The sequence below is a fragment of the Leguminivora glycinivorella genome, chromosome 9 (assembly GCF_023078275.1).
Source record: "Leguminivora glycinivorella isolate SPB_JAAS2020 chromosome 9, LegGlyc_1.1, whole genome shotgun sequence".
NCBI lineage: Eukaryota > Metazoa > Arthropoda > Insecta > Lepidoptera > Tortricidae > Leguminivora > Leguminivora glycinivorella.
Window position 1 is genome coordinate 11601279 of NC_062979.1, and position 21169 is coordinate 11622447.

The window sequence follows — 21169 nt, forward strand, 5'->3', positions numbered from 1 at the left end:
GGCGTGCCGCCACGGTCGTCGTCCTCGCCTTGACCAAGATCCGTGATCGGAGATGTCCGTCTGCTTGTATGTGCATATTAATTATCGACTTACATGTATCTGTTTTATTCATTTATTTTAATGGACCGTTTGCATTGCAACCTTCGAATATGTACTTGAAATCTGGATCGAATACTGTATGATTCTTAATAGTATTATCAACAAAAGTGTTCTTCTAAACAGTTTGAAATTAACAATGTATACAAAAAATACGTCAGCGAGAAGTTTAGTATTAAATTAGGTAAACAACACTAAAATACCTACTAGTAACTATTGTTATCAGTATACATAGTTTGTAGTTGCATTACTGCGTGATTACAGTATGAGTACAAATGGCAGGAAGGAGTACAATTTATCTTTCAATGACCTAATTCACAACGTATCAGTTTGCATGTTATCGCTTCAAGTGATACATTTATGAACGAGGATTTGGTTCTTATCAGAGAAGTATTAAATATCATAACTCGCGTTATTCGAGACCGTAAATATTCCACAGCAAAGAAGAAAAAAACGATGTTATTACGATTGAGAGATGAGAAATTACTTTGATAATATTTTCTGAAATTCATGAAAGGAATTTAAAATAATCTGGCAGGAGTAAAACGTCTCAGATGGACCGGCAGACATTTTGGCATCTCGCCCGCGAGCCACTTCACTGGCTGCCGTATCGTTGCATGCCATATGCCATACAACATCTCAGGATCTAAAAAACATGATCAATGTACCTATCCGCAATATAAAATGTAGGTTTCTACTACCCAAGCAATAAACTAGAGTAACTTGACTTCCTTTGATCAAATATTTAGCCATGTGTGGCTTAATATTTGATCTCTATTTTAACACTACCTACCTAGTTATCTAATAATTTTTGCTGGTGGTGATGTTGAAAGTAATAGATAACGAATTTTTACAGATATTTTGTCATACCTTGAATACTTATGTATATGAACGAGTAGCACTAAGATTAGGTACTTCTAATATTGACTTTAGCTTTACGATCATGATACGCCTACAAATCCTACAAGCTACAAGTAAGTTAAATGGAAGAAAACCATTTACGCATGTTCTAATGAAGTAAGTCATTAAACTAAGTAAAGTTCTGCAAACAGCCTACCTACAATCATGTGATGATGTGACGTCCAATTTCTCATCATAAAACATAAGTATATATAAGCATAAGCTCTCGGCGTTTTAGTTATAATACAAATCATTACCTATAATGTTGTGTCATCAAAACACAAAAAACACGTTGAATATTAAATCAACGTGTTTTTTGCTTCGGCAATTAATATTACAAACCTAATTTCATTATATCAAGTGTACTATTGTTTCACGTAACTAATACGAGAATAATTAATTTAAGTATATCAAGAGTTTATTGGCTTACGATAATGAATACATACTCGATATACTCCGCCACCGTTACATGAAAGCGAATATAATACACATATTGTAGATAATAAGTATATTAAATTAATTCGCTCTATTAATTCGTTTAATTATTCTAGAAGCTCTGGCCCCGTAGCCGAATGGCATTCTCTCCGACGCGAAACGAAAATGAATCGCCGCTGAAAGGTAGCTGGCTGTCGCGCCAATACGCAAGAGCGATAGAGATAGATATCTACTAGCGTTTCGTTTCGTGAGCGTTTCGGCTACGCACCCTGAACAGAATCCATCGAACCATCTTGAATTTCGTGAATATTATGTACCTATTCCAGAACTTTCATGGATATTTATATCAGCAACCTATTCCAATATCAAGTGTGAATCATTTTGAATAGGACCTACGATGAAGGATATAAAAAATAATGTATCGGATATATCTCTATGGCAAATTAAATTTTACAAGACAAATAATGTCAAAAAAAAAACATGAAATTTATTCGACTTTTCTCTTAATACATATTATTTTAAGGCCATTCCATTTCTTACCTACTATTAGTCTGTAACAGTTTATTGGGTTACAATAAACCTTGTTTAAGTCTTGTTTTCTTAATTTTTTACATTATTAATATGTACTTAGTATGAATACACTTTCGTGTAATGGCCGTAATGTACCTAATTAGTAAAGTAATTACCGTTTACTATCTTACAATTCAAGATTCTACGTCTACTGGATGATGGCGGTATAGTTTATTTCACGTTAATTTGTGGAAAATCACATTACTAGAAGCGGTTGTAACCCTTGTTACAGAATTATTCTACCTTGAAATGCTCGAAAATACCGCTAAAGGTTACCTATGTTTGGTTTGCGATAACATTCAGTCTCGTAAATAATCTCCTCATACCTGTGAACAATAAACATGAAAATGTTAAGAATGAAATTCAAATGTAGTGTGAAGGTTAAACTAATGTGATATTTTGTGAAATAAATATACATGCGTTGGTATAACGGCAGTATTACTTTGTACCAAATGAAAGAGAATTAAATGCTGAGCCTCTTTTATTACTTACTTATTAAATACGAAGAATCAATTCAATGGAATATTCAAGAAAATTAAATAAGTATATAGAAGAAAATTAGTCTTACAAAAACACGAAGAGATGTTTAGTATTGGGTCTCTTATAACGTTATATGATTTTTGTATAGTTTCAGAGAACTCTATTAATAACTTTGTAAGAAGAGGTGTATCAAAAGGCTATCAAAGGTCAAAGGATATCGACCAGTGTAGGTCACAGTAAACATCGTGTGCGCTGAATGGCGTAACAATATCAAATTTATTGACTCGATTTATGTATACTGTACGTGTACATAAACGATAATAGGCGGTAGGTAACACGAGTCTCGCTATTTGTGTAACCTTATTTATGCATAAATAATAATCGTCGTTGTAGGTAAGATTGTATTATCAAGTATATTATAGGTACATACTCGTAGTCTACACTGATAGCTATAATAAGTGTTATTTAAAATCTTATAGCGCTTTTTGTCCGGACATTCTTGTTGCTCGTGAAAAATCATGATGTAAATTGTACAATGTACCTACGTCATCTTTGACAAGCAAACACAAGTAAAATTCGCATATTTATATCTATACGTCTGTTTGCCTCTTGCATAAACCGAACATTTGTTCAAATACGTGCCGTCTCCATGTTAATATCATACCAGCCACACATGTACAGCGGAAACGTCTGCGGAATGTTTCGCAACGTACTTGATGCCGTGTGCTATCTGGTTTCGGAGTGTCTGATTAGCCCTATCATTATCGGGCGTGATAAGGGTAATATCGAGTGTCTTTGCCTGATATGTGCTCTTCAAATCTGAAGAGTGTTCTAGATTTACATTAAGTTTAAATATGACATCATACTTAGGGTTGTAAATAGAAAAAAACCAAATGTTTTTTTTTTCAGAATTATGAAAAAAAAATGAAAAAAAACCGAGCACCTTGGTTTTTTTTCTAAATATGGTTTTTTTTCAGATGAACAAATAATACGACAATAACGGTTTTTCGTGAGTTGTAACGTGTTTCAATAACAATAACGTACATTTTAATTCAGTATACAAACGTTTATTGGGGAATCCCCGATGCTGCGTGTAGCGTGGAGAGGCGGTGGTGTTGCCAACAGTAAATAGTGATAACTACAAACTACAGATTTCGTAAATGTTACTTTTATAAGACCAGAAATTAAAGTTATTTGATTAAATTCGTTTAATAGTTAACATTAAGTCTAAAAAACCGTATAAAAGTATTAACTACTTTGCAAATTTTGAGATTTCGTACTTTAGAAAAAAAAACATACTCCAGAAAAAAAAACTGTTTTTTTTTTCACGGTTTTTTTCATGTTTTTTTTCAAGCCAGAAAAAAAACCCGTTTTTTTACAACCCTAATCATACTTCAATCAGTATGTTCTATGATTGTGGTTTTTTTATAGTTTTCGAACTTTTTTGTACCTTTTAAAGATACTTGGTAGTTGTAGTACCCATAACGATGTCGCATTATTCCATCTCAGCAACTTGATTAGTCAGAGTCTCGTTCTTCTATTGGTTATGCAACAGCAATCATCCCGCTAGACCATGTCCGTTCCATTAAGGGATCATCGTAATAACTGGTACCTAAATAAATCCATCCTTATTAGCAGCAAGGAGACGCGTACCGCTGTCAGCGGGCCCCAACGGCCACAATTGAATATGATAGATGGCCCATTGTTGCTACGATTCCGCCCAGATTGATGGCATAATAACATAGAAAGCATGCGAGTCGCTTTCTACGGCGCCAGACAGTAAATAAAGTTCCAACTAGCAAGTTCACGGCAAATCTCGACCTATTATGTTCTTGTGTGTTGTGAATTCTTTATTGGATGTTAGTAAGTACAACTTTCGCAATTGGTATAGTTTGTTAACAAGCTACTTACACTTACCGACGTATTGAATATTGAGAGGCTTAAGAATTGTTACAAGATAGATTAAATGTATGTACGAGTTATTACTCGTACATACATTTAATTTGCTATTGCAATGTGATTCGCACTTTGCTCGGAATGTTTACCTACTAGCGGCTTGACAGGGTTACGAAAGGTATACAAATCCGGCTTAAAGCCGTTTGAGCAAGTTGAACGATTAGTATAGTTCAACGTATAATAATAAGGAACTAAAGTTTAACAAGCAATTAATTAGTGTACTGCCCGGCTGGGTGGAGTGACCTGGGAGCGGTCTCATTAAACGTTGACAGACGATTTACGACCAGACCGTTTATATTCAAATTAGCGAAAGTTTAATGCACTATTATAGATTGTTGTGTCAGATGACCCGGGGCGGAATTTATGGCTAGCCACTTCTTAAAATTCACTATGCAGCACCTCATTTCAAATGTGCATTTATGTTATTATTAGAATTTAAATTGAATCGTCAAAATGTTGTTATTAGTAGGTATTGTGCAATGTTTTTGTTATCATTGTCAATACGAGTATCGGATACATAACACTGAGTCATGGCAGCGTAAGCGGTATAGAGTTTAAATAATTGCTGGCGATGTAATAATATGTTATTAAAACATCGCATTACTATTATTGAGGTTATTAGAAATCGATTGTCCTCGGTTGATAACGACGTCACTGCCATTAGGAATGCGACTGTTGTGCAAGCGGCTAAATAGGCACTTTATTGATGGATAATACGCAAAGTTAATATTGACTCGATATGCTGTCATGCCATCTATAATTGTAAACTGTAGGTATGTTCATAGCTTGCACAGGCAATAGGTAAAGGCCTTGTTTGTGCAAACAATGACATCGCCTAATAAAACTTGCTGGGTAATAGGGCTCTTGACATAACAAGTTATCTCTATCTTTAGACGTTCACAATATAACACATATGCCAAACAACAGGAGTATATGTATATCAAATTGACGTAATCGATCCAAATGGATTCTAAAACAGATTCCAATTTAGGTGCTACAGTTGACCGAAATCACCGTAATATCCTACACGTCCTTGCCTTACAGGAAAACAAAGAAGGCAATTTAAATGTTTATAAATGCTTATATAAAGAAAAAACTTTTCCAACTGAGGAAGTGTCAGGTATCAGATTTGATAAAGCAGAGGTCATAGTCGAGCTAAACAAGTCTATTTTACGTGGAACGTGGAACTTCACTCTTGATTTGAATAATGAATTCATAAATAAAAATGGAATCAAATATCAATCTGCATTTTTGACATTGATAGCATCAATGGCTAAATTGCAAATATATGTTGACACTAATACACGCTGCGAGACCCATATCAGAATATTTTAAGCTCTTCTCAGCTTCAATAAATCGCCAATAGAACCTTACTTAGGTACTTACATTATGTAATATTATTTTCTACGAGCAGAGAGAATTCAGTTTGTAACAAGAAGTAAGTATTAAACTTTATATATACGCTACGCTACACCTCTGCAAAGGACTAATAAAGTTATTTCAGTTTACAAAGAATAATCTGACTGCACCAAAGTATGTGAAAGTTTTCACCCAACACAGTTAGCAGGGGAAGTTTCGTCCCGGCCGATATAAGAGTCGGCGGAGAAAAGGGCATTAAAACTTGGGCATTCCTTCACGAAGTTTGCGCACTTCTGGGGCTGCGAGCAATATCTAACTAAACTGAGATTTATCTTCGCTTACAGCTTCTTTGACAACCGCCTGTTATATATCACGTGATTGAGAAACTTTTCTTTGAACGGCTTTGATGGTGAAGAAAATATTTTCTTCTGATTGGTTTAACAACTTTATAATAAAACGAAAAGTTCGGTATCATCAATGCTTCTTTCAATTTCAGAATAACCAGACAGAGGTCTGGGTTGCACGTTGCACGCAATACGCACTGTCACTTTTAGGGTAGATTTCATTGCATTCGTAATAATAATATTTTGGCCCCTGCATTCAACCGAATTAGCTATAAAATTAGCTATAAGAGCAAAGTAATTTCTTGGCCTTTATAAATTCTAAAGGACGTCAACTTGTCACGTATAAGTGCAAGACTTCCGGCCCATTAGATGACACCGCTGACCGCGACACTCGACACGTCCCGTCCTGACCATTCCTACTGCTTACTGATCACAGGAGAACCAATCAACTTGGATTTGAAGAGCACGGAAAACTTTGTGTAATCAGAGATACATTTGTATTGGACTTGAGGATGGGAATACCTCCAGGACGTTCGGAGAACTACCTACACACACTCTACTACTTCGACACCTCATGTGAACAAACATTCATTTACTTAACAAAAAGTGTTTATTCTGCAGTTTTTGTTAAGTTTACAAAAACTAGAATAAGTATATTTAACAGCGTCTTGTAACAAATTAACATCTACAACATGTTGTGAAGGTACCTACTTTTTTGTCGACTATTGGGTTCAACGGTTAATGTAGTGTGGTTTGAACTTCAAACGATAGTTAAAACGTAATAGCATAGGATAATATCGCTGTCAATGTACGGAAAAGATCGTTATAAAAAGGATGTTTATTTAACAATAACTACATGGATAAGATGATCTCATAATATAGGTACATACTGAATTATCATATCAAAACAAAAGGTGTAAAACCCCAGAAAAACAAAGCACTATTTATAGCATTTGCTAACAACCAGAGTGAATGAGTTCGCGTCGTTTCTCTAATGACTGCGTTCTCGGAAACGCAAATATTTTGTCGTACGATCAACAACGACACAAGTCAGATCGATACCTTTGTCGTAGCTCTTACGCAATACAACATGCAAAATTTGAAGAGATTCAGAACTTTGATAAATTTACATGTTAATATCCTGTTTATGTAATAACAGATTATACCTAAGCAAAACTTATGGACACGCTGTCTTTAGTAGACAGTAAATCGTTTGTAAGTGTTACCACTAAAACAAGTTAATCACGAGCAGTCTCATAGTAAACGTTGAGGAATTGAGGATGCCAAAATAAAAAACCTGAAAAACTGTCCATAAAATACCAGAACCATTTGGATAAATATCTACGATCATCACTAATTACACTAGTCATCACTAATCACACAAATTGGCTAGGACTAGAACAAACAAAAAGCAATTAGTATGAAGGAACTAATACAAACCCAATCTAATGAATTAGCTAAAAGGTCAATCCCTTTCTTTCAGAAAACAAAAGCAATGAGATGGAAACATAACAGTTACAATTAATAATACTGCCATTATCGTCCATTGCTTATACCCCATACCCCATGGTAGTGAGACCCCGAATAAACACAAAACATCAATCTCATAGACGACCCTCTGATCCTGCCTGGAGAATGTATTGTTTACATTTTTTCTGAGCTCTAGAAAAAATACAGGTACGGTATCTACACGTATAGGGGCCGTGTTTAAGCCGAAGAATGCCCATTCCAAAGAACAGGCAATTTTTTCTATGACAACAAAAAAACTGCTTTTGCCCGAAATGCTTTGTGGCCCGTAATTATAATAATAAGAATAACTTGGTCGATTTCTTGTTGCGAGGGGAGTTTTTCTAAGCGGGGAACGACCGCGGCAGGTGGTGTATACAAAATGCTAGAGCATTAAGTCTGGTAAATAAATTGTAGTAAAAAAAGTGCAACAAAAACTGGTCGGGGCGAGACTCGCCCGGCCTCTGCTGCTCAATGTCAAATAAAGGTCGCACGAACATCCTCGACGCATACGCAGCGGAGTCAACAATGTTGAAGATGAAACGTGCCATTAATAAACCATTAACATATGATTAACCTTATTGATTGTTTATTGTTTCGGTTGTGATATTTCGTGAATGGTTGATATTAATTACCTTCTTCAAAGGTCTTTCTCATCAAATTATTCGATCTCTCACATCCCGCGTTTTTTACTAGCATTACAGGCGACATGACATATTAATTTAACATCATAAGAAAAGTTGAAGATAACATTTTTGACATAGGTATCTCATAGATGCATCGTCATGGAAAACTTATTAAGTACAGAATTTCCCAAAAACATACGAGCATTATGTAGGTACCTGAACGGCATATCCACGAATCCAATTTCACGCCACGTATGCCAACGAACACGTTCTACACGCCGGAGTTTAAAGGCCCCGTCTTTGTATTCATCCGGTTGAGTCCATTAATATAATGAAGCCACAGAGCTAGCTCGTCACGTTCCTAGGCACAACCCACGTCCGCATGTGCCACAAAAGGAATGCTCAATATTATTCTTACAACGAAAAAAGCTGACACTATATGTACTTTTTACGCGGCATCCAGGTAGCGCAACAAAAAGTGGTCGAGCGGAGCGACCGGGAACCGGTCGCGGCAGAAAAACGCTTTGTAAGAGCATATATCATGCAGAGTCACAACCGCGACCGGTCCACTATCCCCGAGTCTCGCGGCCGCCTAATGAGCCTTCAATCAAGGTCGGACCGTCCGTCCGCCGTCCGTCGCCGGCTCAATTATTTAAACCTGTTTTTATACGACTCTTTATTAAACTTTTTGATGTCGTAATATTAAATTGTAATGCTTATGATGGGTCGATGGTCTTTAAATATGTTATTTTTGAATCATGTTTTTCTCACAAGTATGGTAATGATCACGTAAGGTATTTGCATAACTGCCTTATTAATAATTCATTCCGTCAACGAATAAACAAAGCTGACGGAGAGGTTGAATTGAAATGCCCCTGAGACCTCTCTGCCAGCGCTTGCGTAAGTTGATTGCTTGCAGTGCGCATAGCAACTGGCCGCTGTAATGTAACTAGCAGGTAAACCAGTTAACTCTTGCAATTCGCATGACAAATCAGGAAGTCTGTATTAAAGGTCCGTTAGCGAAACAATGAAAAGTTGAAGACGTCGAAAATTATTATCGCGGTTTAAATCGGGTAATGCTAGAAGGTAATAATGAAAGCAGCAGTTACCATTGTGTGAAGTTGAAAAACAAACAGTTTCTCATTAGGCGAGTAGCGCGAACCATCCATTGTTCTTCTGAGAGGACATAACGGACTGTGTTGAATTTATGTAGACGGGCCGCGCCCGTGACCGACGGAATCAGACTGCTGCCATCACCATGCCCGCGCAAGTGTTCCATTTCCAATTACCACAATCTTTTGTGCGTTATTTTGCGGAAGTTTTAATCAATTTCCACAACAAAGGGACCAATTTGCGGGACGTTTACAAAATATACAAATGAAATGAAAACAAATGTTACGTTACCCACAAAAATTAAGCAGAAAATTAATGATATGACGTGATGCCATTGTGTAATGTAATCTATCAGTTCTATCAGCGAACAGGCTGCGCGTTAACGACTGAAGTGGAACGGAAGGGTCAATGGCCGTTGGACCTCGGACCAATTCGCGACATGAGATTGAATAATAAATTGATTGCGGACCCAAGGCCGGCTGCCATTGCTGCCTCGCATGCACGGACGCCATTTTGTAGACAGACGCGCATCAAAAAGGTTTCATCGGTTCTGCGGTGACCCACTTTACCCTTTTCCTTCCTAATTTTCCCAAGGACAATAAAGCCTGAGTAGTCAGTGAATTTTCCTTTTTGCCTTTCCAAGTGGCTTTTATTGTTTACCCCAATTCATATCAGATAGATTCTCTTTGAAAGATTGAAGCATAAAACTATGAATTTATTTTATTGCTTAAAGTTAGCTGAATTGTTCTACTTTTGTAAGAGATTCTAAATAATAAATCAAAGTGACTTGATTAGTTTTTCCCACAAGAATTCATATGTACTCGTATTTCACAGTAGCACAGTACCAATCGTAATAAAGATTAAAGATATTAGAATTCTTGAATAACATTGAGAAACACTGATTTAAACTTTCACGGTTTTTACACATATTTAAAATTGCAAACGGGGCTTGTGAAAAATGTGGGCTTAATGTTTCTTACCATGGCTAATGTTATGCCGATCGTGCGAAAGGGTAATGATAATGTTGGAGTAAAAATGTAAAAGTAATGTTGCGGTCAATAATGCTCTTTCAATAGATTTTTTATTTATTTCGGTATATAAAAGATTAATTTTAATTTTAAAATCATGGTACAATTACTTAACTATACATATATGTTACTAGCAAATATTTATAGGTTAGGTATTTTATGGACTATGTATAATTGCATGGCAACTAAGTTACAGATTGTTTACAATTGGTCGAATAGCTCTCCGACACATTCGAAATTAATTCAAGTATATTATAAGATGGACTGAATAATAATAAGTAGTTTTCTAGCAAAAGGTTTATCATCGCTGTTCTGAGTCTATAATATCGTCTATCGATAAAGTATCGCGTGATATAATCGGTTATTGTTTATCGCCTTGCAAGATTATTTCCATTCAGAATAGGCTTGTGCCGTTTCGTTCGTTGATCGGAGCGCTCCGATCTCGTTCAATCGCTCCCATGAACTAGTTCGCTCTTTTAGGTCTTTTGCTCATTTAGTTCAGCCAGACCAGAGACAACTGCGGTCGGAAAGATCAGAACGAATGGGACCGAATAGTGTCAAAATTATACGAATAGTCCACAGATAGTAACATTCCGGGCCGAAAGGTTGTAAGTAACCGAAGTTTAATATGAAAACTTGACTTTTTTTGTTGCTCTGCTAAGTAGCTCTCGCTCTCGGTCGGCGCAGTCACACATTCGTTCTCGATCCAAACCGCTCGCGCTCGCCGATCCTATACTTGTCCTATACTGAACTAAATGAGCAAAGACCGATTCTCAGACCACGGAAAGATTCAGTTCATTTCGGTCATTGATGGGATTTTATTCCTAACAGTTCATAGTTCGTGAACGACACAAGCCTAATTCAGAATCGTGTCTATATTTAAGCAATGATTGCTTAGCTTGTTTGTCTTCTTTCCTAACGGATTATCGATATCATCAGTATGATTAAAATGGAATAAGTAGATAAAAATAATATTCTAACATGTTTTTTATACCTAAATTCATGTAAATACCTGTGTTAATAAAGACAAATACCTTTTTGTTAAAAAGATACGCCAACACAATTGTGTGTAAATAATATTAATATTAGCCGAATAAACAATGTCTATTATTTGGACGGTGTTATGGAATAGCGAACTAAGCGCCAAAATCCGAAAAAAAAGTTATGAATGCAGTTCGGATATAAATGTGATAATCTATAGTATTGACTCTTTCTTTGTTGAAAAATCATGCTTACAGCCTTATTTTAAGGGGTAGAATCAAGCGACACGTTAAAATTTGTATGGCCCTGTGTACTAAGTCGTTACGTAAAAACGAATTGAACGCCAAATTTACTTTTACAAATTATAATAAGCGTATATTCTAAATCGCAAAATCGAGTTAAACGCCATAAAGATGTTATTAATTCGTTTTGGTTTAAAGTTTTGATGATTTATAAACGCAATATCGATTTAACCGCCCTAATGGTGTCGTTTAATTCGTTGTTACATATTTGAAATTGCAGGATATTTCGCTTAATGAGAACTAAGTATCAAGCGGTTTTGTTATATCATAATAGCTTATGTGTGTAATCCTGGCTAGTGCTAATGAATTATTATTAGTTACAATGGCAATTTTGCCATATATGCTGATTTTTTTGACATTTATTAAAAAAAGTTGATTGCACAACAAAACTAAATTCTTAGACGGATTAGTCCTAATCATTGTGGAGGAAAACATTGTTGTTGATTTATTTATAATAGCACTATTTACTCAAATATATGGAATTTTATTTTATTCCAGTATTCACTTTACCTCTAACAATTTGCATTAAAGAATCAAGCGACAAAATATGTCTCATAGTACGCTACGGCGAAATAAATTAACCTCATCACAGTATTAGTTCAATAAAGAATCAAGCGGAAAAACGTTAATAACTTCGAAACTAGAATAGGTATGGTGTTATTTTTTTTTCTATTTAAATTATGAACACTTTTATAGGTTCAATGTCAAAATTAATTTCAAATCTTTCTAGCTCATTTTCTCGATTTCAACTAACTGTCGCTTGATCGCTTATTCCATAACACTGTCCATTTCATTGTGAATAGCACCAAATATTTAAACAAACAAACAAAATGAAACTTTCCACTCAGAAATGCAATAGACGTTTTCTGCGGAGACAGTAGTGTCCGCAGTAGAGCATACAAATTAAGAATAAGGTACCTACTTGTAAATTAAGACTACCTCCTGTACTGTGTTTAAAATCAGCCTTAAGTTCTTCGATAGCTCCATTTACGCTATAAAACACAAATAACACGTTTCGTACAAATCCACGATGACTTCACGTTTACCCTTCACATCATCAAAAACTACGTAAAAGTTAATAAACAGATCTTGTTGGCGACGTTTGTGTAAATTTTATAATATATGTCCGACACTTGTCAGGTGGTTTCATTGTTACTGAACCCGTGACGAATGCTTCGTCAATAGTGACTAAATGGTTAAACCGTGTATGATCTAAGTATAAATTATTATTATTGGGTTGTCAGTAATTCCAACTCTGAAATTCCACGAAATTCAATAAGTCTTTAAATAAATGCTCGTTTTGTAATCTAACTAACTTTCTTGAGAAGACTCCAACAGCTACAACTAAAATATGTATACATTATCATCATCATTCATTATTTTAAGGTCCGTTATCAGTTCGAGCCAAGGTAAACAATAAGCTTCAACCTACCGTAAGAAGGAATCCAGGCCAGAAAACAATAAGTTATTATAAATAGATCACGTTCTGATGAAATAACCATGAGAAATTCTTGGAATTTTTCCATTAATTAACAAAGCATAAGAGATTCAAGCAGAACTCTAAACTCTAGATTTTTTAGAACCAGCAATACAAATTAAGGACACCCGTCTGCTCAATTTGACCCGTCGTCCGTTAAGGCGGTGCAAAAGGCCGTGAGTGTCAATCAGAGCTTGCGCATCATGACGTAACCACCGCGCCGCAGCCGCCATCTCACTGACTACAACTTAAGCCTAATTGGTATTGATTATACATCGCAAAGAAGAATCGCGGATCGATGAGAGGAATGAGTGGAAATGTTCTCATTCTGGAAAATCAAAATAGGAGTTTAATAGTACAACCACGTACAACTTCTTCTTTTTCCTAGCACCATCCCGGCATTTGCGGTATAAGAGTGACATAAGTGACAAATTTAAGGTCTGTTAGTCATTCAATTATCATACATCGTTCGGCATCGGCAACTAGACATAAAATGACTTTAACTCTCCGACATGAACACGTTTCTCGATCTCCACATAGATTGAACAGGCGCCTTGAAAGGATTGTGATAAATTCCTCCAGAAACCGATTAGGTTTCGACAGAGAAATTTCCTTTAAGGGGCCCATGAATCTGTCCACACACGGCGATTACAGACTCGTGCGATCGCCGGATAGGGACGCCGGCCCGTATTTATGGCCACAAACCGGTCCGGGAAATGGGAATGCATAAAGGCAAATAAAAGTCATAACGGAGTAGTAATACGGTAGACCATTGACATATTGAGTTTTGAATGATTCACGGTTATTTTCATTAGACTTATATTGACCGGGATATAGACCGTGATTACCTTTTTGTCGAGCTCCCGATATTTCGACGCAGTTGCATGCATCATGATCACGGAAAACTGACGAAGGCGGGTGGATGTTAAAGTTGTATAGACAGCGCGCGATCATTGACATCGTCATTGACATATTGGGTCGATAATTGTGTGGGGCGGGAGAAAATGCGCGCTGGTCACGAACGCGGCGTGATTTGAGAATGGTGACTTGCTAATTCGAAATGTCAAGCGAAATGTAATCGGTGTCAGAAATGTCAGAAGCATGTATTTGATTCCTAGCAAATGTAGGTAAGCCAATATGTATAAATCCAACTAAAACTTTTTTTTTTCATATACGCACATAAAATTATACCTAAATTGAAAAGCTTATTACGTCCATTCTGACGGTAGCGACATAAGACACCTTACTTAAAGTAAAATAAATACTTAAATCTACCTCTTACATACATGATAATATTATTATTTTCAATCAGTGGCGTGTTGCTTTTGTTCATTAATTCAGTATTAAATATATTAACTAAGAATTATTAATTTGATTCGTAATTCTTGAACAATAAACCCGTAAATCAAGCCGTCAGGGCTGGTTAATTGCACGAACATAAAAGCTGAAAGCCTATAAAGGCTAGATAGCCTCAGGCGCGGCAGGTTATCGAGAAATCGAGCTATCTGAGAGACAGGGATGCAAGATGCTTCATAACGGTACGGCGGGGTGAAAGTACTTGCACAACACAGTGTTGAGAGAAGTGAGCTTCAACTCGTCAATGTTCAAAACGAAAAGGAAATAAAAACATAACATATTTAGTCTACCTACTCCTAATTAGTAATGTAATACAAGTATGCTAATAGAGCAATGAAGGAACATTATACAGCGACAAATTATAATAATTAACTGAAATCTCATTAAAAATACGATCGCATCAATTTAATCGACGCGAAATCATGTAACTCTTTCTCACGCTAAACGAGAGCAGTCGAAAATATGCAAATCGTTGTTTATGCAGCGAACCGAGGACGGAAACGGTACTGCCGGCCATTTGCAATTCCACAGCGATATTGTATAAAATGGAGACGGTTCGCGGCGCTATGAATAAGTAAATAGAATAGATTCGTGGCGTATTCCGCGAGCGTCCGCGGCCGCGTTCCCAGCCGGCCATTGTTCTTTACGCAACGACGTGACGCGGCGCGCACGCGATTTATTACATTATCAACAACGACTACTTTGTAATAAAGACTATCTTCTTGTATTGTAGTAATACTACACTACTACGTACTAGTAATACTACGTACAATAATTAATAAAAGTCAACTAACGACATCTTTATCAAGCAGCATATTTAGCTCAAAAAACGTTGACTTGTATATGTGACGTTTTCAGCTCGAAAGTACCACATTGTCGGTTGCTTTAAAAATAAAACTTTATGGGTACTTAAGTAAAACTGCCGATTGTCAATCGACAATATAGTACTCTTAGTCAAAAACGGCCGATATTACTTGGTTAAGAGGGCCTTATATATGGTGCCAGTAAAGATACCGTATCTTTTCTTTTAGAATTCGTGAACCATGCAAATATGTAGCGCACGTGACGTGATGCAAAGTATGCAAACTGACCAACCAATCGCGTTCTCGCGTTCCACTGTGGCATACCAAACCAAACTAGAATGTTCGGTCGGTACTACTGTATCTCTACTTTTGACATTTTTACCAACAGTCTGTAATATCTATTAGTCTATGACTTCATGAAGGTGCCGCGCTCACGTTTCGCGCGGCGTCGATTTCCCCCGACCATTGTCCGTAATCTTACGGCTAATGTGCTGCACTGCCGACGCCGTAAACAAACGGATAGCGTGCTAATCAGAATATAATTACGCTGTTTCGACGCTTATTGTTCCAGTTGGAATCGTGAATGGATTGCCCGTAAATAATACATGATATTGACTTCAGTAGAAGTCAGTTGTTCAATTAGTATCATTACTTTTGTTATTGAAGTTGTTTTTAATTTATAATTCATGAAAAAACTTCATTTTATCGATCATTATTTGTTAATTAGGACACACATTTTCATTACTAAACGATGAATATCACATATTACTATTCCTCTTGGTTTATTTATTAAAGCAAGCTTAAGGTAAAGTCTCATTAAAGACTCTTCGAATATTTGGTAGTATACAGTTCCTCCCATAAAGTCTGCAGATAACTGATGTAAATAGAAAGTCAGTGGTAGTAGTGGCCAGGATGCTCTAATATCTGCTACTAAGGTAACCTCATTTACAGTAATAAAACATTGTTAACAATTCTATACAAACGAAAGGCATTTAGAAGGTAATTTCTTCAAATAAGGAGGAATTAATAAGTAATAACGGCGAGGGCAGAGGGGGATAGGCCGGCGACCCGACGGCCTAATGACATCTAACATGGTAGGGAGGCACCTCAGTGCGACAAGTTTATGTACTTTAATAAGTTCACGGAATCTATTTACACATGGATTCTGCCACGTGTAAAGTCAATGTCACAGGACTCTGAATATTTTATGAACTATGTACTAGAATCGGTTAGGTATATTTGCCAGACTTCATTGCTGGTGCAATTTCATATTAAACGGACATTGTATTATGCATACATACCTATTTAAACCATTTCTTACATCAGGTATACCCAAATAGTTTGTGTATAAAGCGTCGTATGGTTTAACCCCTCGTATGCGGTTGGCAAATTTGATCATTGAAAAAAGACCTTGACATTTAAAACAATAGATTAAAATTCCAATGCACGTATCCGTGTCTAAGCATACGAGGGGTTAAAGATTTGCGAGATGCCTATCGATTTTACAAGTAGAGAAGACGATATATTACAAATTAAAACCGGCCAAGTGCGAGTCGGGCTCGCGCACAAAGGGTTCCGTAGCAGCAAATATAATAAACCAATAACTTAACCAAAATTACAGTTAAATCAACCTATCTCAAAAACAATAAGAGATACTTTGATCAAACCAAAAATCGTTGAAAGAGTTAATTAGCATGCATCACCTCTATTTTTTTTAGAATTTTATACCCCGTAGTTATAAAAATAGAGGGGGGGGGACATACTTTTTACGACTTTGAGAGCTGATATCTCAAAAACCGTTCACTTTAAGAAAAATGTTTTTTAGAAAACTTTATATCATTTTAAAAGACCTTTCCATTGATACCCCACACGGGTATGTACATCGAAAAAAAATTTTCATCCCTCAGTTACATGTATGGGGGGCCCCACCCCCAATTCTTTTTTTTACTATTTAGTGTCATAATTTTGTAGCGGTTCATACAACACATATTCCCATCAAATTTCATCACTGTAGTACTTATAGTTTCCGAGTAAATCGGCTGTGACAGACGGACAGACGGACAGACGGACAGACGGACAGACGGACATGACGAAACAAAAAGGCCATAAAATTTACGACATCCCCTATAAATCTTCCATAACGGTCGATTCGCCGTGAAGGGCATTGGCCCTATCGACGTCTCCCGCATTTTTACACTGTCGTGCTCCCTTTTAGGCTAAGCATTCAAACGAATTGAAAACTGAATTGAAGGTGAAAAAAAAAAAACGGAAACGAATCGTGAGCGAAAAACAGATATTGAGCCTGTAGGCAAATAGAACGGGAATAACTAGTTTTGGAGGGCTCAACTCAAAAGGAGCAAATATCTTTTTACGGAAACAATTTTACGAGTAGGTTGATATTTCATAATTACTTTTACAGAGTTTACTTTTGTTGGGCATTGAAAGATAAAGTTCAAATTCAGTATTTCATACAACGATCACATCGTTTAGCTGTAAGTCCTGTAACAAAACTTGGGAAGTTCTTCAAGTACCTACCTATTACTTTTAGTACTGGTTACAGTGGTTACTATTATCTAAAGAAGTTTTATTTTTAACTCATGAAACAAAAAACAAAATAAGAGTGATTCTGTAATGGCCGTTGTCCTTTTAAAAGTAAATCCAAGACAAATTAGACTTACTGAATAGACCATAGTCTAATTAAGTAATGCAAATTGTAATTAAAAACAATCCGAATCACGCCGCATACCGAATCAATACGAGTACAAAACAGACCATAACGAAGCGACATCAATCAAACGATACAAAACAAATGGCAATAACATTTTCTAATTAAGTTACTTGTGATTCACGTGTCAGTGACCTTCACGTGATGGCGGATGCGAGCACTCCATCACCGTTCCGTTTCACAGCCTTTTGTACAAACGTAAACAAAGATGGCTGACTCATTCTTACGAAGTTATTTAATTTATCGCGTTGGAAAATGTTTGATGAGGAATGAAGAATAAATACCGACCTTACTTTGTTTAATGTGACTTTATCATGATGTAATATATAATGGCGATTGTTATATTATATTTCCTTTTTGTTCAACTGGAGTAGCATATTAGGATTGAAATTTTGTTTCAATTTGGTTTAGTTCCACGCGCATATTTACGCATGTACCTTCGCATTTGCATCATCGAACTGGAAAGAAGGCAAATTTCTTCAATTCCTGAGATTATCGTGTCTAAACAATCTGGGATTAGAGATTATTAAATTTGTCAGTTGAGTTTGAGGATCGATCAAAGCGCTTTCCGGAGACACGGTAATGCATTTCACGTATAAAGGACCACCCCGGAACGTGCTCGGCGTGCCACCCCTCCGCCCCGTCGCGTGCCACCACCAACATGCAAATTTAATACTGTTATTTTTATTCCAACTTTACAAGGGCAGTGGGGGAGGCAAAGTATGATAAAGGGGCATAATGTGTCTTAATGGGCACCCCGTTTCCTTAACACGTCGCGCATTCATAATAATGGTTTCTTAATGTTTTATGAAAAGTCAGACTTCAGCAGAGCAATTATATGCAGAGTTAGAATCGGAGGGCGTAGAGTAGGTAATTTTTAGCACGCCCAAGTTAATGATCTTCTCGCTGTATATCCTTAATGAAGCTAAAGTAATACGGCTAATGTACAGGCGGAGCTAACGAAGCATGAAATCTCTTATTGATTATGCCAGGAAGCACGGTTATCGCACCTGATCGCTGGAGCGGCGGGTAGACGCATTCCGCTTGCACGTATTGCATCGGTGCGTTAAACGAACATGCAAAGTTATGCAAACTGCGCGCGGCGGCATGCACGCAAAATTTGTGACGCGAGCACTGCCAGCATGCAGATTACTTCGTTACTGTACATCAAGATAGCGAGTACATAAATCTTGCATACATAACGGAGATATTTGGGAGCGTATGTATTTATGAGCGCAAACTGAAATAAAGTACCTTCCTACATTTGAGAGCATGAAGTACTGTCGTAAAGTTGATTGTATCTGTAAATTCGTCGGTTAAAATCGTGTAAATTCTTGTGAGGGCTTATGACTTGTTGGTTATGGTTATTAAGTAAAGAATGCTGCATCATTATATTCATTATACATTCCGTGGAGTTTAAGCGCCTACCTGTTTATAAAATTTGATATATGATGCAATTTCCTTATTACATTATCTAAAACATGTATGTTAAATTGTTAATCAACCAATTTGAATTTGGCTTAAACATAGTTAATACCTGCACATTTATTAGATTTACCAATTTACATTTTATGAATTTCTATTCGTATTTTACATATTTATTTTTGTTAAAGTTGAACGGTTGAAGATTAGATACCTAACGTCATCGTCATTAAAGTACGCTACCTTTCATCGTCATATTCATAAGCATAACCATAACACATTCCCATAAAATGATTCACAACACGCTCGTTCCATTATTTAAACCCATAAAAAGCTTATCGGAATCCAAAGCCGCCACACACCACGTTGTTTGTTCCAAGTCCACAAACCGGACACGAGTGAAAACAAACATTATTCAAACACTACAAAGCAACGTTTTAAGTTTCGTGTAGGTATTCCAATTAACAAAATTCATCAACCGACAATCCGTTCAGTCTAGCTCACAGCACAAATAGCCCAATCCCCTGTCGCCGCGATGCGACAAGCCGAAAGCAATTAAAATGGGAATTAAATCGCACAGCAAGTCGGGAAGCATTGAATATCCGAATAGCAACACAAAGGAGCTGCGCCACGTGTCTGCTGAGTCTGCTCGAACTGCGTCATTTGTTTACCGGCTGGAGGCAGAATAAGTGTACACATGTGCGAAATGTGACCTATTTAAACGTGACCTATTTGCTTAGAATAAAGTTAGGTATAGTATGAATTTTCTGAGATGAACTTTTCGGTTTTGCCCTAATCTGTTTTTTTTTTTTTTTTATGAAATAGGCAGCAAACGAGCAGACGAGCCGCCTGATGGAAAGCAGTCATCGCCGCCCATGGACATAAGCAACATCAGGGGAGTCACCTATGCGTTGCCGACCTTTAAGAACCCTAAATACCTGCTTCTTGAAGAACCCCATGTCATAGCGCAAGGGGAACACCTCAGAAGGTAGCTCATTCCACAACTTGCATGTTCTGGGCAAAAATGAGCGAGAGGCCCGTTTGTTCTTGGTTTGCCACGTATCTAGAAAGTGAGGATGAACTTTGTTTCTTTGGCGGGAGGTGCGGTGATAAAAGCGCGACGGTGGCACCAGGTCAAAAAGTTCTTCAGAACACTCCCCGTTGTACAGACGGTAGAATAAGCACAGAGAGCCAACATCTCTCCGGAGGCTAAGAGGATCTAAACCGACTGTGAGTTCGGGATTGCCAACAATACGAACTGCCCGGCGTTGGATAGAGTCAAGTGGAAGAAGTTGATATTTCGGTGCCCCAGACCAGAGATGAGAACAGTACTCCATATGTGGTCGAACCTGTGCTTTGTATAGTAAAAGCCGGTGACCCGATGTGAAGTACTGTTTCGCTCTATTGAGTACCCCGAGCTTCTTAGAGGCCAGTTTGGCCTTGAGTTCCAAATGACCCCGGAACTGGACCTCATTCGTAATGTCGACACCGAGTATCCCGATACTCTTGGAGATGGTAAGGGGAGTGTTCTGGAATTCAGGCGCTATGTCAAATGGGATTTTTTAGCGGAAAACGCGCAAACTTGTGTCTTACTGGGGTTGAACTCGACGAGATTACGTTTACCCCACTCGGATACCTGCTCAAGAGAGGCCTCGATTTCAGACACAAGTTGCATTCGGCATTCCAATAC

The 21169-nt window shown here is 37.1% G+C and overlaps 1 protein-coding gene across 1 annotated transcript in view; it reads right to left on the reverse strand.

Moving 5' to 3' along the window:
* Positions 1–2127: 2127 nt before the first annotated feature.
* LOC125229433 (probable JmjC domain-containing histone demethylation protein 2C) overlaps positions 2128–21169 on the reverse strand; it is a 164792-nt gene continuing 145750 nt past the window's right edge. The window contains exon 7 of the mRNA XM_048134266.1: positions 2128–2327. Coding sequence (XP_047990223.1) covers positions 2322–2327 — 6 coding nt within the window. The 3' untranslated portion in view covers positions 2128–2321. The remainder of the gene's footprint in view (positions 2328–21169) is intronic.